General features: G+C 28.8%; 3 protein-coding genes across 7 annotated transcripts; 1 reads left to right on the plus strand and 2 right to left on the minus strand.

Moving 5' to 3' along the window:
• Window positions 1–1,933: 1,933 nt before the first annotated feature.
• tapas (tudor domain-containing protein 7 tapas) lies at window positions 1,934–8,492 on the minus strand. 5 transcript variants are annotated; one of them, XM_085660807.1, is made up of 17 exons: window positions 8,307–8,492; window positions 7,128–7,281; window positions 6,819–7,018; window positions 6,590–6,738; window positions 6,336–6,441; window positions 5,909–6,256; window positions 5,659–5,832; window positions 5,226–5,576; window positions 4,951–5,118; window positions 4,598–4,849; window positions 4,251–4,496; window positions 3,829–4,179; window positions 3,535–3,752; window positions 3,262–3,466; window positions 3,081–3,199; window positions 2,842–2,993; window positions 1,934–2,753 (listed from the first exon to the last, which is right to left on the minus strand). In XM_085660807.1, the coding sequence occupies exons 2-17, from the start codon at window positions 7,207–7,209 to the stop codon at window positions 2,530–2,532; spliced, it is 3,345 nt and encodes a 1,114-aa protein (XP_085516933.1). In that variant the 5' UTR covers window positions 7,210–7,281; window positions 8,307–8,492; the 3' UTR covers window positions 1,934–2,529. The 5 variants fall into 5 exon arrangements, with proteins under 5 accessions (XP_085516933.1, XP_035727861.2, XP_035727863.2 ...); XM_035871968.2 differs by having other exon boundaries at window positions 8,248–8,492; XM_035871970.2 differs by having other exon boundaries at window positions 8,202–8,492.
• A 135-nt stretch (window positions 8,493–8,627) lies between these two features.
• pAbp (poly(A) binding protein) lies at window positions 8,628–11,993 on the minus strand. Its single transcript, XM_035871971.2, has 4 exons — window positions 11,462–11,993; window positions 10,730–11,040; window positions 9,709–10,654; window positions 8,628–9,467 (listed from the first exon to the last, which is right to left on the minus strand). The coding sequence occupies exons 1-4, from the start codon at window positions 11,652–11,654 to the stop codon at window positions 9,025–9,027; spliced, it is 1,893 nt and encodes a 630-aa protein (XP_035727864.1). The 5' UTR covers window positions 11,655–11,993; the 3' UTR covers window positions 8,628–9,024.
• Window positions 11,994–12,975: 982 nt separating this feature from the next.
• On the plus strand, window positions 12,976–19,515 carry l(3)76BDm (trafficking protein particle complex subunit 8 homolog l(3)76BDm). Its single transcript, XM_035872171.2, has 10 exons — window positions 12,976–13,564; window positions 13,784–14,225; window positions 14,346–14,591; window positions 14,669–15,172; window positions 15,309–15,828; window positions 15,900–16,085; window positions 16,169–16,921; window positions 16,990–17,146; window positions 17,244–18,345; window positions 18,439–19,515. The coding sequence occupies exons 1-10, from the start codon at window positions 13,408–13,410 to the stop codon at window positions 18,704–18,706; spliced, it is 4,335 nt and encodes a 1,444-aa protein (XP_035728064.1). The 5' UTR covers window positions 12,976–13,407; the 3' UTR covers window positions 18,707–19,515.
• Window positions 19,516–19,722: the final 207 nt, after the last annotated feature.

The raw sequence follows: 19,722 nt of genomic DNA on the forward strand, positions 1-19,722 counted from the left end.
AACGTTTGACATTTCAAATTTGTATGAATGCATTAAGTAATATCTATATGAATGGTAAAGTAAATTTATATATAATTTAATTTTCGATTTTATTTTTCAAATGAAACATTCATTTTATTTGGACTTACGTAGTAATTATTTCAGCGGCATATTTGAATCCATTTTGTTCCCAAACGATCTTGTCATATATTTATATATACTTTAATAATTTATATTTTCATAAAATTAAAATTGTAAAAAATTATATTCTCAGTTATATAATTATAATCTATAATTTTTTATTGAATATAAATTATAAACGAAAAATAAAAATTTAACAAAAAAGGATTTCTACAAATAAATATAAGAAAAGAATGTTTCTTTTTTTTTTATTTATATAATCACTTTCCTTTTATTGGCACTTTTTATAGAGTTATCAAAAATAATATATTACCATAACACAACACGATAAGCTATATTATATATTATTAATATAACAAAATAAAAATATATTCTTTTTTTTATGAAAAGCTATGTCATGTCCAATACTAGATATATTTACTTTTGACATTAGTTATAACTAACTTAGATATAACTAATATATACGCAGGGAAGAAGGATCATCATATTGTGTTAATCTAGTCTAATAGAAAATACTGAACAATAAAAGTCGACTTTTTTTCTTTTGTTATCATATTACTACGAATAAAAATTTAAGTAATATATATATTATTAATAATAATTAATAATAATTTAATTATTATATAGTAATAATTATTATTAACCACGCAATTGTATAATTATTCATATAATTATTCATTATTATTATAATTATTATTGATAATATATATCTATATATATATATATATATATACATATATATATATATATATATATACATATATATAGATACATATACACACATACACGTATGTCTCATACTTCTTTATCTTATAAATTACATACTTGTAAATCTGTCAAATTGCAATCCTAAAATTTACAAATATGTTCATAATAATATTATTTGGCACGTTAGAGCCAATATCTTTCTCTTTGAAATCATAATAAATTTACACAATACGTATATGAAAACACACACAAAAATTAGATTTTGCAATGAATATAACAGCACCAAAATATTGATAAAACTATAACAAGAAAGTTATTAAAGTAACTAACAAAAATACACCTAGTGTATTTCTACATATAAATCTACATTCACATAGAAATCTTTAATTTTAACCAAAAGATATGAAATATTTAGATATTTTTCAATTTAGTTTTGCGCAGCTAAGCCATTAAAAAAAATGTTTCAGACAAAAACTTATGTTATCTTAAACGATATAATACAAGCCAAATGATATTTTACATATTTTTTTGTTTTCTCTCCCTCTTATTTTTCTTTTTTTCTAATTCATATCACAACCAATCTCGTTTTAAAATATTGGAATAATTACCCTGAAACATTTTTTTTATTGATAACATTTAGTTTCATATATATTAGTTAAAGCAACAAAAAAGAAAAAAAACAAGAAACAAAATGGAATGCTTACAATCAAATTATTACATCTATAGTCCTCTACAGACCACAGCCAAAAATTTCTTTATAATATATAGTTTTACTACGAGTTGATGAGACTACGTTATTTAAATTCTTCTCTCTCTCCTCTCTCTCCTCTCACTCTCTCTCTCTCTCTCTCTCTCTCTCTGCATTTTCTATAAAAGCTATAGTTGATTGAAAAAAATCTTTCAAATTCAGAGTACACATAATTTCTTAAGAAAATCATAAAACTATTTAAGAATAGTTCAAACGCTATTTATGTTGAACTTATATATAAATATATATATATATATATATATATATATATATATATATATTTATATATATATATATTAATAATGATTATTTAATTATTATTAATAATATATATATAATATATATTATCATAGTCATAATAATATATGAAAAAAAGTCTCTATTGTTATAGATTCAAGGAACATATAAATAAAGCACATATACCAGATATATATTGCTGTCTCCCTCTTTTCCTTTCTTTCTTTCTCTCTCTCTCCCCCTCCCTCACCCTTCCTCTCCCTCCATCTCACTCTATCTCTCTCTTTCTCTCTTTCTCTCTTTCTCTGTAATAGAGATATCAAGAAATTTGATGTAATATATTAAAGATAAGAGAAAAGATGATATTTTAAATATATAAAAGAGGAAAAAAAAAGAAAAAAAATTATAAAAATTAAATCTTTCATGAACACAACCTTGTAAAATACTTCCTTAGAGACATGCACTCTATTTTTTTTGATTAAGATTACAATTATCTCTTTTTTTAACAAAAGTCTTGTCTTTTCTTTTCTTTTTCTTTTTTCTTTTTTCTTTTTCTCTTCTTTTTTTAGACTTTTTTCTTCTATTTCTTTTTTTTTTTTATCATTTTTTATTTTTATTTTTTTTTTTTTGTTTTTATCTTTTTACTTTTATTTCAATATGGAAATGTATATTAACTTTTGGTACTACTATTTTGAATTACTATTATTACAATCAAATCAGTCTGTATATACTGCACGACCTTCCTCTACTAAAAGCTGATCGATATAAATGTCTTCCGATGTCTCTACATCTATCAATTTTAGACCAAGTATAGTTTCAGCAGGATTAACATCATCGTGAGTTGATTCAACAACTATTGATACAAAATTCTTTTCTAATACCAATCGCTGAAATCTTAGGCAATCTTCAACCGACCAATCCATGTTAATAGGCCTTATTCCTATTAATTTATATTATTTTTATATTTATTTATATATATATATTATATAAATATAACGTAATATTTTATATTAATGTAAATTACTCACCAACTAGCTTGGCCTTTATTGCTTGATATGGTAATTCTAAAAATTGACTTTTTAAAGGTTGTAACTTGTCTAACGATAGAATAGATACATCACCAAAATCACAGAAATATACGGTGACCATATTTTCATTGATAATATTCAAAGCGGATACTCTACAAGATATGATTTCAATGATAAAAAAATATTCAAAATATTTATTATATACATATATATATAAAAAATAGTTATTATATATTTACCTATACCAATGCTCATCTATATGTTTCGCTGCATAAAGATTTCCTTCTCTAATCGATGCAACGGTTGGATATGATCCATGATAATTCAAACAAACTTCTTGCAATTCGATCATCATCGCCTATATACATATTTAAATAACATATATAATAATGCAAAATTATATGAGATTATTTATGATACCTCTAAAGATCGTTTGTCGTCTAATGGTTGAATAGTAAAATTTCCTGGATTGGCTGCCATTGTAACGTGTACATCAAAAAATTCACCAAGTCCTGTGATCTTCGGAGGTTTTAACGTTTTTATAATATCGTCGTCTTCGTTCGTTATTGCTCGTGATGTAATGCGTTTTCTTGATTTTACATTATTATTGCCGTCGCCGATAGTTCTATAATAACGTTATAATAAAAATAATAAATAATAAATCTTCACAGATTTTATATTTGTCTAATATACCTTTCATGTTCTTCGAATGCTAAAGTAGTATTGATAGAAGCAAGAACATTGTCGGGTTGAACACGTTTAAACAATTCTACTAATGGTGTACCAACGGTTGAATGTGCGATCACCTTCATAAGAATTGGTTCACCCTGTGGAACAAGTTTTCTTAGCCGAGAAACCATCTTCTCATTACACATTGATTTTTCAATATTGTGAAGATGTACTTTCATAGCCTAAAATATTAATTAAATTAAGATAATTATATATGAATCTATATGATATTCAAAAGAAGAAGAAAAAAGATTTTACCTGTGCAGGATATTTAGTTAATAAATCAGAAAGTTTTTCCAAATGCAATAAATTGGCTTTACTCGCAATGACTGCATTTCCAAAATCAATTAAGAACACCTTCACTTGACCATTTGGATAAATATTCATCACTTCTCCTCTATACCAATTTCCATCCACAGATACAAAATATTTTTTCATTCTGTCGACAACAGTAACTATACTGTATTTCAAAATATCCGCGGTTAAACCAGTTTGTGTCAAACGATTTATCAAGCGAATTAAGTATTTCATTCCTTCTGTTTGTATCTGAATGTAAACATCACCATTCTTTTCTACGTGTGAGACAAAAACTTCTGTTACTTGTCCTGCCTAAAATTCAATGTAAAATTGTAAATATTAAAAGTAAACTTAAGAGAATGAAGTAATAATTATGTACTCACGATATTCATTTGTGGTAAAGCTATAATATTCTGCAATATTTGCTTATATAGAATTTTATTTAAATTAATATCATCTGGGCCACTTGTATCATAAAATTCAACAGTAGCATATGGACCATCTTTATCGAAGCCCTGATTAAGCACTTCGACATAAAAAGCTTGGCCAAGTAATAAATTTTCAATATGAGTCAAAACAGTCTCGCAATCTCTGAAATCTTCCAAACCAGCTAAACACATACGCATTGCCTGAAGAAAATAGATTTTTTTTTTTAATAATGTATAAAACAGTTTTAATGATGTATATGATAATACACCTCTTATATATCTATTATGTATTGGAATATTACTTGTGCAGATAGGCTGCAAAATTTTTTATCCAGTATATGTAAATCATTTAAGGGACGTTGATCTTCATCGCCATGATCAATGAATAACACAGTAACCATTCCAGTAACACTGTCAAATTCTTCACAGCGAACTCTATGCCAACAATCATCTTCAAATATCGCATAATAATCTCCTATCTCGACTGATTTTATAGATGGTTGGCTTCGACCATAACATTCCATCATCTCAGCTATCATAATATCAAATTTGTCCTGAATATCAAATAAAATTAATATTTAGTAAATCTGCAAATTATTTGTAAAAAAAAAAAAAGAATATTATTTCTCATAAAATGTTTAATATTATCTCTTACACTATAATCAGGACCAGCGAGTCGAACCCAAACATCGACTGTACTTATCACACAACAAACATATACAATCCAATACTGATCTTCTGGCAATTGCAATTGTCCTGGTATTGTTGGTCCTATTGGATTCAATAATATTTTATCTGATTTTGGTGAAATTGGATCACGTACCTAATATAAAAATACAAATATTCTCTGCATATATTCTTTAGAAGTTAGATTATAAATATAATGAAGAACACTTTACCACAATTTTTCAATAAATTTATACATTTTACCTTTTCTTTTGTAATCTCGGAACGTTGTAGAATAATTGAATTATCAGCACCTTTTTCTAATATAATTTCAGAACATTTTTTTATGACGTCAAACCAATCTCCAGGCAAACACTCTCCATATCTTTGTTTGTAATATAAAGGTATTTGATCTTTGAAAACTCCATTCATGTGAGTATTTACAATTGCCACTATACGTTTTTGTATTAATTCTTTATTGGTAGTTTCAGTGATATTAGGTAATGAACCAAATTTATCAATAAGATCCTTTAATGCTATTTCAGCTGCTAATCGTTGAGCTTCATCTTCGGAACTTACATCATAGGGATAATTGCTATATCCATGTGGTCCAATCTATATATTAAGATATATATATATATATATGAAATCTATATATATATAAAATTTATATTTTAATAATTAGAATATAGTGTACCTTAACATGAGCATATATACCCATCACTGTTGAGGTTCTAGTAGTTGCTGGTAATATCCTGTATATAGGTTCAGGTAAACTAAGATTTTTTGCACAGATTTTCAATTGATGTCTCGGATCTTCTAAGGATACTGTTGATTTCAAAATTGTCTTCTTCTGATTATTTTCTTGCACCTAGAAAGAAAAAACATTTACAATTTTTTTTACAATTTCTGAAAAGATTTATATATATATATATATGTGTATGAACCTTTAATGATTGTGCAGTAGCAAATGAAATTGGTTTGTTTCCTATTAATTGTGCAGGAGATAACGGTGATAACACTTCAGAATGTTGAAACGTTGATACATTATTACTTATGAGCGAATGGGATGGAATATCTGAATTAATTTTAAGTCTTCCACTTATATTTGAAGATGATTGTTCATTACTACAAGCTTCTGAATATTTCTGTAGTGTGTTTGGTTTTGATGTTATCACAGGTGTTGCAGATTTTTCAGCATTATCATTGCTTTTAAAAAATGTATTATTATTATGTTTATTAACATTTTCGTTCATTATCGTTTGAATAGCATTTGATTTTCTATCCTTTAGTCTCTACAAATATAAATGGTTCATTATAATGAATTTTCTTCAAGAAGAATATTATTATTGACTATGCATTAAAAATGTTTACTTTGCTAGGAAAAGTAGGTGCTCCCGACACCGGTTGTATATATCTAGGTCTTCCTAAAGAAGATGGCGGTATATATCCTGTTGGAACTTGCATGAGAGGCACAATCCTAAATAAATTGTAAAATATAAAAGAGTTATATCTATTTCTAAAAATAAAACTTATAATATTTATTTTATTCTAATATTAAAAAATATTGTATTTAGGATTATAAAATAGTAAAACAAAAGTATAATATTCTTTTTTCAAATATATACTTTTCTTGTTTTTGATTAGTGTTGTTTTTCATAGAATTTTTAGTCTGCATAGAGGAATTTGCATTAACATTTTTCCCAGGGAAAACAACTTTCTTCGTTGAATATGGCATTCGACATGGCGTTGAATTGTGGTAGAAACCTTTTCGGAACTAAATAATATATAAAAATCCTTAAAATATCATATGAATATATGTAAATTTGTTAAACATAAATCATAGATAAAAGTAACCTCTTTCTTATTCCCACTCTTTTGTTGTGATATTAGTTTGGAAAGATGAAAAGACTTTTCATTAGGTAGAGCTTCTACATATGTTTGTCCACCTTTATTAGTAATTTTAATTCCAGATATTGATTTTAAGAAAGCCTCTAGAGATTGATATCCAAGCCTACGATATGGTATATTTTCACCAATAATTGTTCTAAAATCTCCTAAAATAAACATATTTGTTAGTACTCATACAAGAAAATAATTATATTATCAAACAGATAATACATTTTCAAAAGTTCTACGTATCGTATTAATAATTCTTTAACTTACGGTCTACTTCATTTATGTGTACCCCTCCTTTTGAAGACAATAATGCTGCTCGCAAGTTTCCTATGACCTTATCTCGATCCATTTTTGATGCTTCATATATTGAAAATATAAACCACAGGAACAGTCGAGTTTATAACTTTTATAAACTATAAACCTGTGAAATATATTTTACCTATTTATATTTCTAATATATCAAAAATAATTCATACAATGAAATGAAATAAAATGAAATATATTACAAGTAACATTTTGCAATTAATCATTATGATCATATAAAACGTTCCTTTTACATTTATTGTTCTTATACACAATGATATTAACATATAATTTCTTAATATGCATGTAATATATGGAGATGTTGTATATTACTTATAAACGTACGCCCTTCTTTCTAAACGAAGAAAATATTAAAAAAGATTCATGGATAATAAAACATAATTATTATCTAGAAAAAATTCTTTTACATAATGTATATGTGTCATTAACCGACCATACGTTTCGAATCACTTAAAGAAATACATATAATTTATACAAAATATGTAATAATTAATGATCATTAATTGAGATGACACAAAATATATAGTTGATATAATGAAATTTCATAGAAAATGATTATAATATAAAAAAATAAATAAATGAATACATTCCTTTCATATTCGAGGCCGCATATTTGTCTCGCACCTTTGACGATCTGTACCGAACTCTTAAATAGGCTACGTACAAATTAAAGCGTGACGTAGAAAATATTTCCAACGAAGTACGTGAGAAGAGAAATCAATTTCTTTCGATTAGTATAGGTGTAAAAGAAAGAACGAATCTCTTAGGGAAATTATTCGTAACTATTGAATTTTTAATGAATAGTTCGATAAATTAACCTATATTATTCGCGATAATTGCAGTAATTTCTTCAAAACGATTTCAACCAATCGTGCTTGAACTACTTAAGTAATTATGTGTATTGTATATATACATGTGTGTATATATATATATATATGCATATACATATATGTACGCTTACTTATCTACTTTAATATCTAATTCGTCATATATTTATCATACAAAATTAATACTGACCGGGTTTAATTCAATTTTCACGATAATTGCATTAACAATTACTTACAAAAATCTATAAAACTCTAACACTCCCGGCGTTCTACAATAGACTAATCCACTACGTACTTGACATTTCTCCTTCACGTTTCACTGTTTATATCGTACACAGTCGAAAATCACATTCAGGCTGCGTCACACTTTCACGGATGAAAAAATTAACCTATCATGCGTCAAGTGTAGAGTACCACGTGATCGCTTGACCAATTACAATTCAGACTTCTTTTGCGATACAATTACTCGTAACCCGCGTATTTCAAAACAATTTCAAAGCAAAAATTATCGCAGGTATTTTATTTATTTTCATATTTTTATATAACAATTTTCTTCTTTCTTTTTTTTTCTATAATACACAATTTATCGTATCATTGAATTCTTAGAGAAAAAAAAAAAGGTTCAACAGTAGGTTTTATTTTTATTTGAAACTTCAATTGAAAATTATAAAGGTTATTATACACGATCGTATACACTTAATACAACACATTCAATTAAAAAACCAGGGTGATAGAATAAAAATCAAGTCGATTTCTACCATCAAAGAAAAATTTATTATCATAAAACTTGAAGAAAATCCTCTCGCGATCAATATTAGTTTTCAAATATAACTTGGTTGTTTTTCGCCATTACATAACAATCGCTTAAGCCATCATAAAGCTTTTTAGGAGGAAATTTTTAAACTGAGGATTAATTGCAAAATGACAAAAAAAAGAGAAAGAAAAAAAAAGAGAAAAAAATTAAAGTTAATTAAAATGATACGATAAAAATGACAGCTTAATTTTTATGGCGTTTATTCTTTTTTCGAAGCCACAGCCTGCTTGGCTTGATGAGCCTGCAGTACTGCCACAGCCTCCTCAACCTTGGCCTTCAATGATTCGTTATGCTCCAACATATGAAGGAGTTCCGAATTATCAATCTCTAACAACATTCCTGTGATCTTCCCAGTGAGTTGTGGGTACATGCATTGAATCAACGGGAACAAACGTTCTCCCAACATTTGTTTCTGCTCCTGTGGAGGAGCAGCTGCTAACATGGAGGCAGTCAATGGTTCTTGGCCTTGAATATGAACTGCCTGTTGGACTGGAGCTTGAGCAGGAACTGCCATTGCTTGCGGAGGATTGCGCATATTTGAAGTATACTTATAATTGGATGGACGACTCTGAGGAGAAACCCCAACTGCTTGTCCAGCCATAGAACGTCCTTGCATGTTTGCACCACCTACCGTTTGTTGACCTATAATAAAAATTAATATTTAACATTTATTCTCTGTATGATAATATTTTAATTATGATACAAATATAGACATTACGAAAACTATAATAACAATAACAATAACAATAACAATAACAATAACAGTAACAATAATAATAATAATAATAATAATAATAATAATAATAACCACAATAACAACAATAGTAAAATAATATCACGTATTATTTTATTAATAAATAATTAAAGATCTAAGCAGTCTTACCTGTAATTGGCCTGGCAGATAGTGTATTGCGCATAGTACCAGCTTGAGCAGCCGGAGCTCGAGGAGCAGCTCTGAATGGTCCTTGCATAGCAGCAAAACCTGAACTACCAGTCTGTGCATTGGGTCGTACTTGATTTGGTTGTGCTGGCCAACGGGGTGTCGCACGAATCTGTGAAATTTGTGCTGGCCCATAAAATCTTTGTGGTTGAGGAATAGTAGGTAAATAATAACTGCCAGCACCACCAGGTTGAAATATTTGGCCCATTTGTTGCATACGCATGTTAGCCATGCGTTGCATATATTGTGAGGCAAGATGAGCCTTACGATCTTCTTTACGTTGAGCTAAAGCAACGTACAACGGTTTGGAACCTACTATACGACCGTTCATTTCTGTTACAGCCTTAGTTGCTTCTTCTGGGGCTGAAAAACATACAAAGCCAAATCCTTTGCTACGTCCTTCTTCCATCATGACTTTTGCGGAGGTAATAGTTCCAAAAGGTGTAAATTCTTTTCGTAGACGTTCATCGTCGATGGTGTCATCCAGATTCTTTACGTAAAGATTAACACCTTGATAACGGTTTAACCGTTCTATCTTCATTTGCTCAAACTTTCTCTTTAATTCTTGTTGACGTTCCGCCTTCTTTTGAGCTCTACCTACATACATGCATTTTCCTTCTGCCACTTCTTTTCCATTTAATTCCAAAACAGCTTGTTCAGCGGCATCAGGATCTTCAAAGGCGACGAAACCAAAACCTCGAGATTTCCCGTCATCTTTATTCATCACTTTATGACTGATGATGGTCCCATATTTCTCAAACATCTCTTTTAATTTATCATCGGTCATATCTTCTCCAAAATTTTTTACATAAACATTGGTAAAAAGCTTCGCTTTTTCTCCTAATTCTTTTTCACGTTCTTTGCGAGGGATAAACTTACCGACATAAACCTAAAAATTTAAGAATAACAATAATATAAATATAAAAAAATGTAATGAAAAGTATGATAATAAATGGTATATCACCTTCTTCCCGTTTAACAACATTCCGTTTACTTTGTCGATAGATTTGTTAGCGGCTTCTTCGGTTTCAAAATGAACAAAACCATATCCCTTAGATGCACCCGACTCGTCTTGAGCAACTTTGCAACTAAGTATATTACCAAAAGCAGAAAATGTATCGTACATTGCTTTATTGTCTATATTTTTATCTAAATTTTTAATGAAAACATTTCCAACACCAGATTTCCGAAGGGAAGGATCACGTTGGGACCACATGATTCTTATAGGCCGCCCTTTAATCATATCAAAGTTCATCGTATCCAGTGCGCGTTCAGCTAAAATATAAAGCATATATCGATAATGTTTAATATAAAAAACATTAAATTACGTATGAAATAATTCCATATAAATAAACAAAATCATACACATTCGGTTTGGGGGGAAATCATAACAATTGTTTGCGGCAAAAAAAGATTGTTAATAGACATACGAAATAAAAACTATTATACATATTGGCATAAGATTAAAAAATAATATTTTTTTAAAGAATAAATGATATTATAAACGTCGAATAGACGGCATGAATCGTTCAATCGTCATCCATTATTCAAAGTATTGCGAGATCCAATATGGTGGCTTTGCACAATGCATTGCACGTGCCATGAGCGCATAAATAAAGCATGGTAAGATGGTAAGAGGAAGTGAGAATTTCGTTGTTTCTTTCATGCGTATGATTAACAACAGTAAAATACTCACCATCAGCAGGTTGTTGAAAGTTGACATAAGCGTAACCAAGAGATCGTCTGGTAATCATATCACGACAGACGCGTATAGAAAGTACAGGGCCAGCCGACGAAAACTTTTCAAACAGCATCGCCTCGGTGATGTCGGTATGCAAATCTCCCACATAAAGCGAAGCCATAGGGTAGTTTGGAGCTCCTGGATTCATTTTTGTAGTTTACCTGGTCTTACGGGCCGTTAACGATGAAAATTTCTCTGCTTTTTGGTTTTCCTTGATTCTTTCAATATGGCTTGCCTTCAGACCACGTCGCTCTTCGTAAAGCAATTACTATTTTTTTCCACACTTTATTTAGGTATCGCGGTTTTCAGCAACAGTTTTACGATTTTTTTGTTTGTATTTTTTGCAATTTTATATTTTTTTTTGGATTTTTTTATAGGAGAGTTATTTCACGAATGGAAGTGGGTTGTGTGACCTATTTTGTGGAAAAAGGAGACACAACCACACGTGAACACAACTCTACTCTTAATGAGGAAGAGGCGTTGAAAGTAGTCCTCCTTACGCTTATATACACAACCGTAGAATGCACTTAGCGGATAGAAAATAGTCCCTTTTCTATAGCTTTAGGCGCCATCTTTGATTATTCTCTACGAAGAAGTTTATATATTTCTTTCTATTAAAATGATAAAAGTTTTTATTAATCAATTTTTTCTTAATCTATTCGAATGATTATTAATAAAGTTATTTTTTAACAAATAAATAAATATAATTTTATTGTACAAAAAAATACAACCAATAAATACGAAGAAGCGCCAACATCTAATGACCAATCACAATGCTCGATAAACATCGTGATATTATACACTATTCAACACTCATATCTGATTGGTTATTACTTTCACTGAATCTGAAAAATATCACTGAATCTTATTGTGATATATTAAAAATAAAAAAATATATATATAACAATATTATTACAATATTCAAACATGAATAATTTGAATGCGTAAATAATTTTATTATGATTATATTTATTATATGTTAGTAAAAAAATTTTGGTGTGATATTTTGAATAATCACGTGGTTATGTATTATCAACCTGATTGGTTAAATTTGTCTGGAACTTTATTATTTCTTATATTACTATGTTCTCACGTGGGATTAGAAATTAAAAAACCATCTGTTGATAAGTGTTAAAATATAAATTACGTCATATTTTGATATCAGTATTATTTGTATCATAAATAATATAATCGTTCGATCTTCAACATATACTTTTACATTGATGAATTATTGAAAATTTATATAGAACAAAGGAAAATCGTATCGACACATTTTTCGTTTTTTTTTTTTTTTTTTTTTTTTTTTTTTTTTTTTTTTTTTTTTTTACCTATGTCAAATTTTTAAATAAATAAAACAGGAAGTTTATCCGATTTGATCTATCGATATGCAAAGACGCGAGTAGTGATTCATATTTAGCGCCATTTTGATTGGTGAAAGGGGTTACGAGCTTGTAGATGGCGCGAAATATCATTTATATTAAGGAAAATAATAAAATTGTGGTCTCATGGAAATGTCCGCTCTGTTTGATACACTCTGGGTTGGTTGTATTCATCAATAAGACTACATTTTCAACAAAGATGTTAAATCAAGAGAGAAGAATATAATATGATTAAAAAAAAAACATGATGGGTCGTTTTCTGAAATCTAATGTACTCGTAGTATTTAATAGACAGCTGTTCCAGTCCGGTAGACATGTTCATCTTTATGAGCGAAGTACTATGTTGCTTCCGTTGCTGTCACTTTTATTCACGTAAAATAATGCGTAGATCTAGTGTAATTATGAATGCAAATATGTGTGTATGATTGTAGTGTTCGTAGTACTTAATAAAAAAAAAAAAAAAAGGATTCGTTCGCTCGTTAAAAAAGAAAAAAATTGTAATAACCATTATAAGAAATAGTAATGGCTCAATGCAAGTTAACCCCACGGGAATTTATCAGCAATACCTTTTCGCCACAAATTGCTGCAGTATGTACATCTGCTGCCGATGCAACATGCCAGAAAAATAATTTATCATTTGTCGAACTTTTGCAACCATTCTGCAAATTAAATACCGAAGGTAATGATGTTTATAAGTTAAAAAAAAAAGAAAAAAAAAAAGAAAAGAAAAAGGAAAAAAAGAGTATCTTTTGTGTTTCACAATTTTTTAATTAAAAATTACTTGCTATCTCATAATTATTGTTGTATACAAGATTGTTGTGAAGAATATAAAACATGTTGGAATATTAACTATGTCAATATGATAAATATTTTATTATTTTGCATATTATTATTCTAGGACATTTCAAAGATCCACAAGGAAATATTGTAACCGTTCGAAATCTTCGACTTTCTATACAAGATGTTAATGCACATCCACCTGAACCTAGCATTGCAAGGAAAATGCTGAATGAAGCTGTTAGCTCGGCAATGTGTGAACGTACTACTGTTATTCGTATTGGAACAATTGATTTAGACATTCCTCTATCAGTTCCATGGTTTGAAGCATGGAGAGAAATGTTTCTTAGCGTACAGTTTCCTTCTGATCATGAGTTTACAAGACATTTTCTTGCCTGCATGATCGTTGTTTCAACAGCAGATGAAAATCCTTTAGACAAAGTACAAGTAATGGGTTCACAATTACACCAAAGTATTCCTGGAAAATTACCAAAGTGGTTTAATAACAATGCATTAAGATATTACATCCTAATACATGATGCCTTATTGGATGATAAGAACAAGTAATTGTTTTATTTTTCTATGAATACAATAGAAATTATTTACTTCTATATTTGAATACATATATATATATATATATATATATATATATGTATGTATATTTCATTTGTTTACTTTAACAGGGCAGAGACTGTTTTTACAGAAATGAAAAATATTTATGGTGCTAATAATTGTTTCCTTTTACAAATGAATTCACGACCACCAGGACAAATTGATGATAATTCACATTTACCAGATCCTTGGAGTCAATTTCTAATAAAACGTACGGAATTATCAAGTGGTAGCGAACAAAATAGTTCACCACGTACTCCAGCAGATACAGGAGGTGTATCCGCTATGCCAAACGAAGTCACAACAGAGTCTGAGAAGTAAATATTGCGCGATAGACAATTGTCATGATGCATTGAAATCTTTAACTTAATATAAATCTTTAACTCTATTACAGATCAAGTCAAGCTGGAACACCGGTTGTTCCACAAAATAATACATTAGTTTCTCCAGATGTAGCTGATACAATTAGTCTTTCTTCTGAAATGTCAGAACCTAGTAATGTGCAATTAGAAGTTGGACAAGAAGCAGTGTCCGTAACTATTCATCCTCTTAGTCCAGAGAGTGATAAATTACATAATATTAGTTCTACTACTAATATTAAAGCTCATATAGCTAGTAATTCTCCAATTAATGCCAATGTTTGGGCAGATTCTCCAAATTACATTACTGCACAACATGGTGCTCGATTATCTACACAAGATCTTGAAAGACTGAGATCACTTATAACAGAATTCTGTTTGAAGAGTTTATTACCATATGTCGAAAAACAAATTGGTTTATTAAATGATGTTATTTCAAATAAAAAGGGTGTTAGTAGATCACTTTTTAGTGCAACAAGAAGATTATTTGGTACGAATAAGCCAGGAGCACCAGGATCTGCTCCATTAAATGCTGTGATGTATGTTCTTATTATATGTTTATGTATATATATATATATATATATATATATATATATATATATATTTATTTATTTTTTTATTTACTTTGTTTATCAATTACTGTATAATGAAATATTGAATTTGTTTAAATTTCAGTTACACTGCAGAGTCTTCTGAGTTACAATTGCGTCGTTTGGGTGATTTGTGTTTTATATTCGGTCATTATTCGCTTGCTTATCAAGCGTATCATAGTGCAAAACGAGACTTTGCAGGCGATCAAGCATGGCTTTATTATGCAGGTGCTCTAGAAATGGCTGGTTTGAGTGCTTTCATGCAAGGTGAAATGAATCGAAAAACAATCGAGTATATGGATGATGCGATATTAACTTATTCAAATAGTTGTAAGATGCCACAATTTGCAACTAGAGCAACATTACTCAGTGCGGAATGCTTGAAGGGTCGTGGATTATATGGGGAAGCAGCAAAACAGTTAATTCGTATGACAAGCGAAGATTCTGATCTACGTTCTGCTTTACTTCTTGAACAAGCTGCTTATTGTTTTATTGGTCCGAAAATGATGAGGAAATATGCGTTTCATGCAGTCTTAGCTGGACATAGGTTCTCAAAAGCAGGCCAACGGAAACATTCTTTAAGATGTTATCAACAAGCTTATCAGGTAATATTGATTAAATATTTTTTCTTACGTAATATCATAATGATAGATTCATATACATTTACTATTATTAGGTATATGATAATAGAGGATGGTCATTAGCAGAAGATCATATACACTTTACGATTGGTAGACAAGCTGCTTCTTTAAAGCAAGTTCAAGAATCTGTTAAAGCATTTGAAAAATTATTGAATGCTAATAGTAAACAACCGGCACCGCAACAAGCTGCTTTTCTACGAGAATTTTTACATACTCATAATGTGAGTTAACAAACATGAAATTTAAATACCATTAATTCATATAGATTTTAATCATTTTATTAAATCATTATATATTTCTATAGTTATTACTTCAAGAAGATGCTACAAATGACCAGGAGCTTCCTGTTTTGCCTTTACCATTAATAGATAGCAACAATGTTAAAGTATTATATGGCCATTTATGTGAATCAACTGAAAATAGTATTTCGGCGAGTCATGTATCGCTAGACGATGAAGATACGGACGATGTTAGATGGTCAAAAATGGAAGAAATACTTATAACCGAAGCTCAGGGAACACAACCTATGATATTTAAGCCATCCATTATATTGTATTCGAGTATAAGTAATAATACTATCAAACCAAATGCTGTTTTGAACGAGCCAGTGCATTTTTCTATTGAATTACATAATCCACTGCATATACCATTACCATTATCCAACGTAACTTTATTGTGGTCATTTACTAGTGTCAATAATACTATTACAAATGAAACAAATGTACTGGAAACATCGTCGCAATCAGAACTAGTTGATACACAAGTAATCAATTCAATAATGTTACATCCAGTTTGTAAACAACGTATTATATTATCTCTGACACCTAAGCAAGTAGGACAGGTAAAAGTTTTGGGCTTGAAGTATAATATGTCTAATCCAATTCATGCAACGCTAGACCCACCAGTTATGAATCCGACAATTTTTGTTGCTGGAAAACGATTATTTGAGATCAAAGGTCCTAAATTAAAAAATGTTAAAGAAAAGCCAGGCGTACAAATGTATGCTGTGGATTATAGATTAGAAATGAATGTCATTAAAAAAGCTCCATATATACAGGTAAAATAGTCGCTTATTTTATTTATTACATTATTCTAATATTTGACTGAATTAAATTATGTTTATAGATCCATTTTAGCAAATTATCATCAGAAATGTTTTGTGGAGAAATACAAAAGGTTGAAGTAACATTAAAAAATATAGGAAATGCGCCATTAACAAATATTTATGTTACTTCTGTCAATGCTAAGCTATTTTCATTAGGAAATGAAGATACACTCGATGGTAAAGTTTTTTTTATACCTAACTTTGATGTGTCTATGTGTTTGTAATTTATTTATATATATATATATGCATATATATTTATATATATAATTTTCAGAACATTCATTGAAGAAAAGCAATAAAGCTGTGACAAAAATTTTGCTACCTTCAGATAAAAATAACATTTTAAACGTAGGTGATGTTCATAAGATGCCATTGTGGATTCAAGCACCTCATAAAAAGGGAAGTCATAGATTAGATTTACTTTTCTATTATGAAAATGTTGACTCTGAAAGTATTCCAAGGCACAGATTGTGCAGACACACGTGGCACTTGGAAGTATTGGATTCAATACAAATCAGAGCGACCGCATCCAGAAGCGCGGTATTTAAAGATACTTTACCGACATTAAATATGAAAATGTCTGTAAAAAACATGAATCAGATTCATGATATTATTACAAATGAAATTTCAATATTAGCTGTATCTTGCCAAAGCGATACTTGGTCAATATTTAGATCATCTGTCCTTCCATCTAATATTATAGTACACCCACAAGAGATATTTCATTTATTGTTTAAATTACAAAAAAAATTTGATAACACAGCAATATTCTCTAATGTATCAATAATAGAAGATAATAAGAGTGATGAAATATCGGAAGTAACTTATCCATTCATGAATTTTATACAAAAGAGATATATTTTACCATTAGATATACATGAGAATGCAGCTGATATGCAATTGCAGCTCCAAGAAATTAATCAAAAGGATAATGATCCTCTTCTAAACACCATGATGATGAATTCGGCTTTAATTATTAGATGGAAAAATAAAATAATAGAAAATGGTTGTGTCGTTAGGCAAGCAATTGGTCAGCATCATATTGATATAAAATATTTGAATCAAGTTTACAAATATCCAAAAGAAATTCAAGTAGAACAAAGCGAATATTGTGGACGTTTGAAGATATTTGGACCAGATAGGAATATACCGGATTTACCGATTACGCATAATAAAGAACAATTTGTAGGAATTGATCTTCAAACGAATGCAAACATGTTCTGTAAAAATGTAATAACATTTTCTTTAAGCCATCTCAGGCAAGGCGAGCATAATTTTAGAGAAAATAGACTTTGCATTATACCAGTTACAATGTATATACAAAATCATCTCCAATCAAAAATTGATGTCAGAATAAACACCATTGGAACTAGCAGGTAAATATGTGACTGCTAGACATTTAAAGGCATACACATATGCATTATTTATTCATTGAATTATATTTTAATTGATTTTTTTTTATTTCACAGTGATACTCAACTTCCAAATATTAAAACTCAACTTTATTCACCACATGCTTCGACAAACTTTCGATATATTTGTCATTCAGCGATCAATTGTTGCATAGACTCTCTCGCACAGAATACTATAAAATTGCAAGCTATATTATCAGCTCCTGGTACATACAATTTAGCAGCAAGAATAGAAGTTTCTGTAAAAATTGTAAATAATAGAGAATTTATTCCTCAAGAATGGAATATGGAAAGTATATGCATTATGAAGAATGCAGCTGTATAAAATTTATTATTGCAATATTAGGTATCATTGAGATAACAAATATCACATAAATTACTTTGTTTAATTTGATTAAAAATCATTCCTTTGTATATCAATACATCTTATTAATTCTTTTATTACTCTACTTCTAATAGTATTTTATAGATCCGGAAAAAAGTATACATTTTTAATAGGAAAAAAAAAAGGAAAAAAAAATCCGTTTAAAACAAAATCATTTTCAGAAATTTTTTTTGCATAACTATAATATTTACTCATAGCTATAATAAATCATATTGTTGAGAAAAGTAAAAGAAAATCTTGAAATAGAGAAACGATTTTAAATATTTGAAACTGCGATATTATAAAATAGAGGTATATGTAAAAAATTTGGAAATTAAGATTACATAAAACAGCAGAAATTTACAATTGGGGTTGATGGATCTACCTCATGAAACAATTTATTATATATAACTTATTTGTATATTATTATTTCCATAACAATTCCAAACGTGTGAGGTATAATTTACTCGATTATTAAAACGATTAATTAATGGAATACATTGAAAAACATTAGACATCATAATTAATATTTCATAGAAACATATCGGTACTAAATACATGAACATGAAACATTAACGCTCATTACGTCATTGACGTATATTTTTATTGACGTTACTTAAAAACTGTGTTCTAAAAAATGAAATTAATATATTTATCATTTCTTAGGAAATTTAATCATCTGAACATGCATTTTTCAATTTAGATATTTTCATTGTTTATTAATGTTTATTTATATCATAATCATATTTTACATTTGTCTCTTCATTATCATATATCTTTACGCGTGTTTGGTTTTCTTTATTTTTTTTTTATTTTTTTTTATTAGACTTATAATTTATTAGAAATTATAGAACAGTTTGTGAAACAGCATATGATGAATATATCAAATCTCTTCATTAACATCAAAGTAACTTAAGAAAAGGAAAAAAGAAGAATTTGAACAAAATATAGACAGATAATTAAAAAATTGTATGAAC

Source organism: Vespa mandarinia, chromosome 13 (assembly GCF_050613455.1).
Source record: "Vespa mandarinia isolate Hongniang chromosome 13, ASM5061345v1, whole genome shotgun sequence".
Taxonomy (NCBI): Eukaryota; Metazoa; Arthropoda; class Insecta; order Hymenoptera; family Vespidae; genus Vespa; species Vespa mandarinia.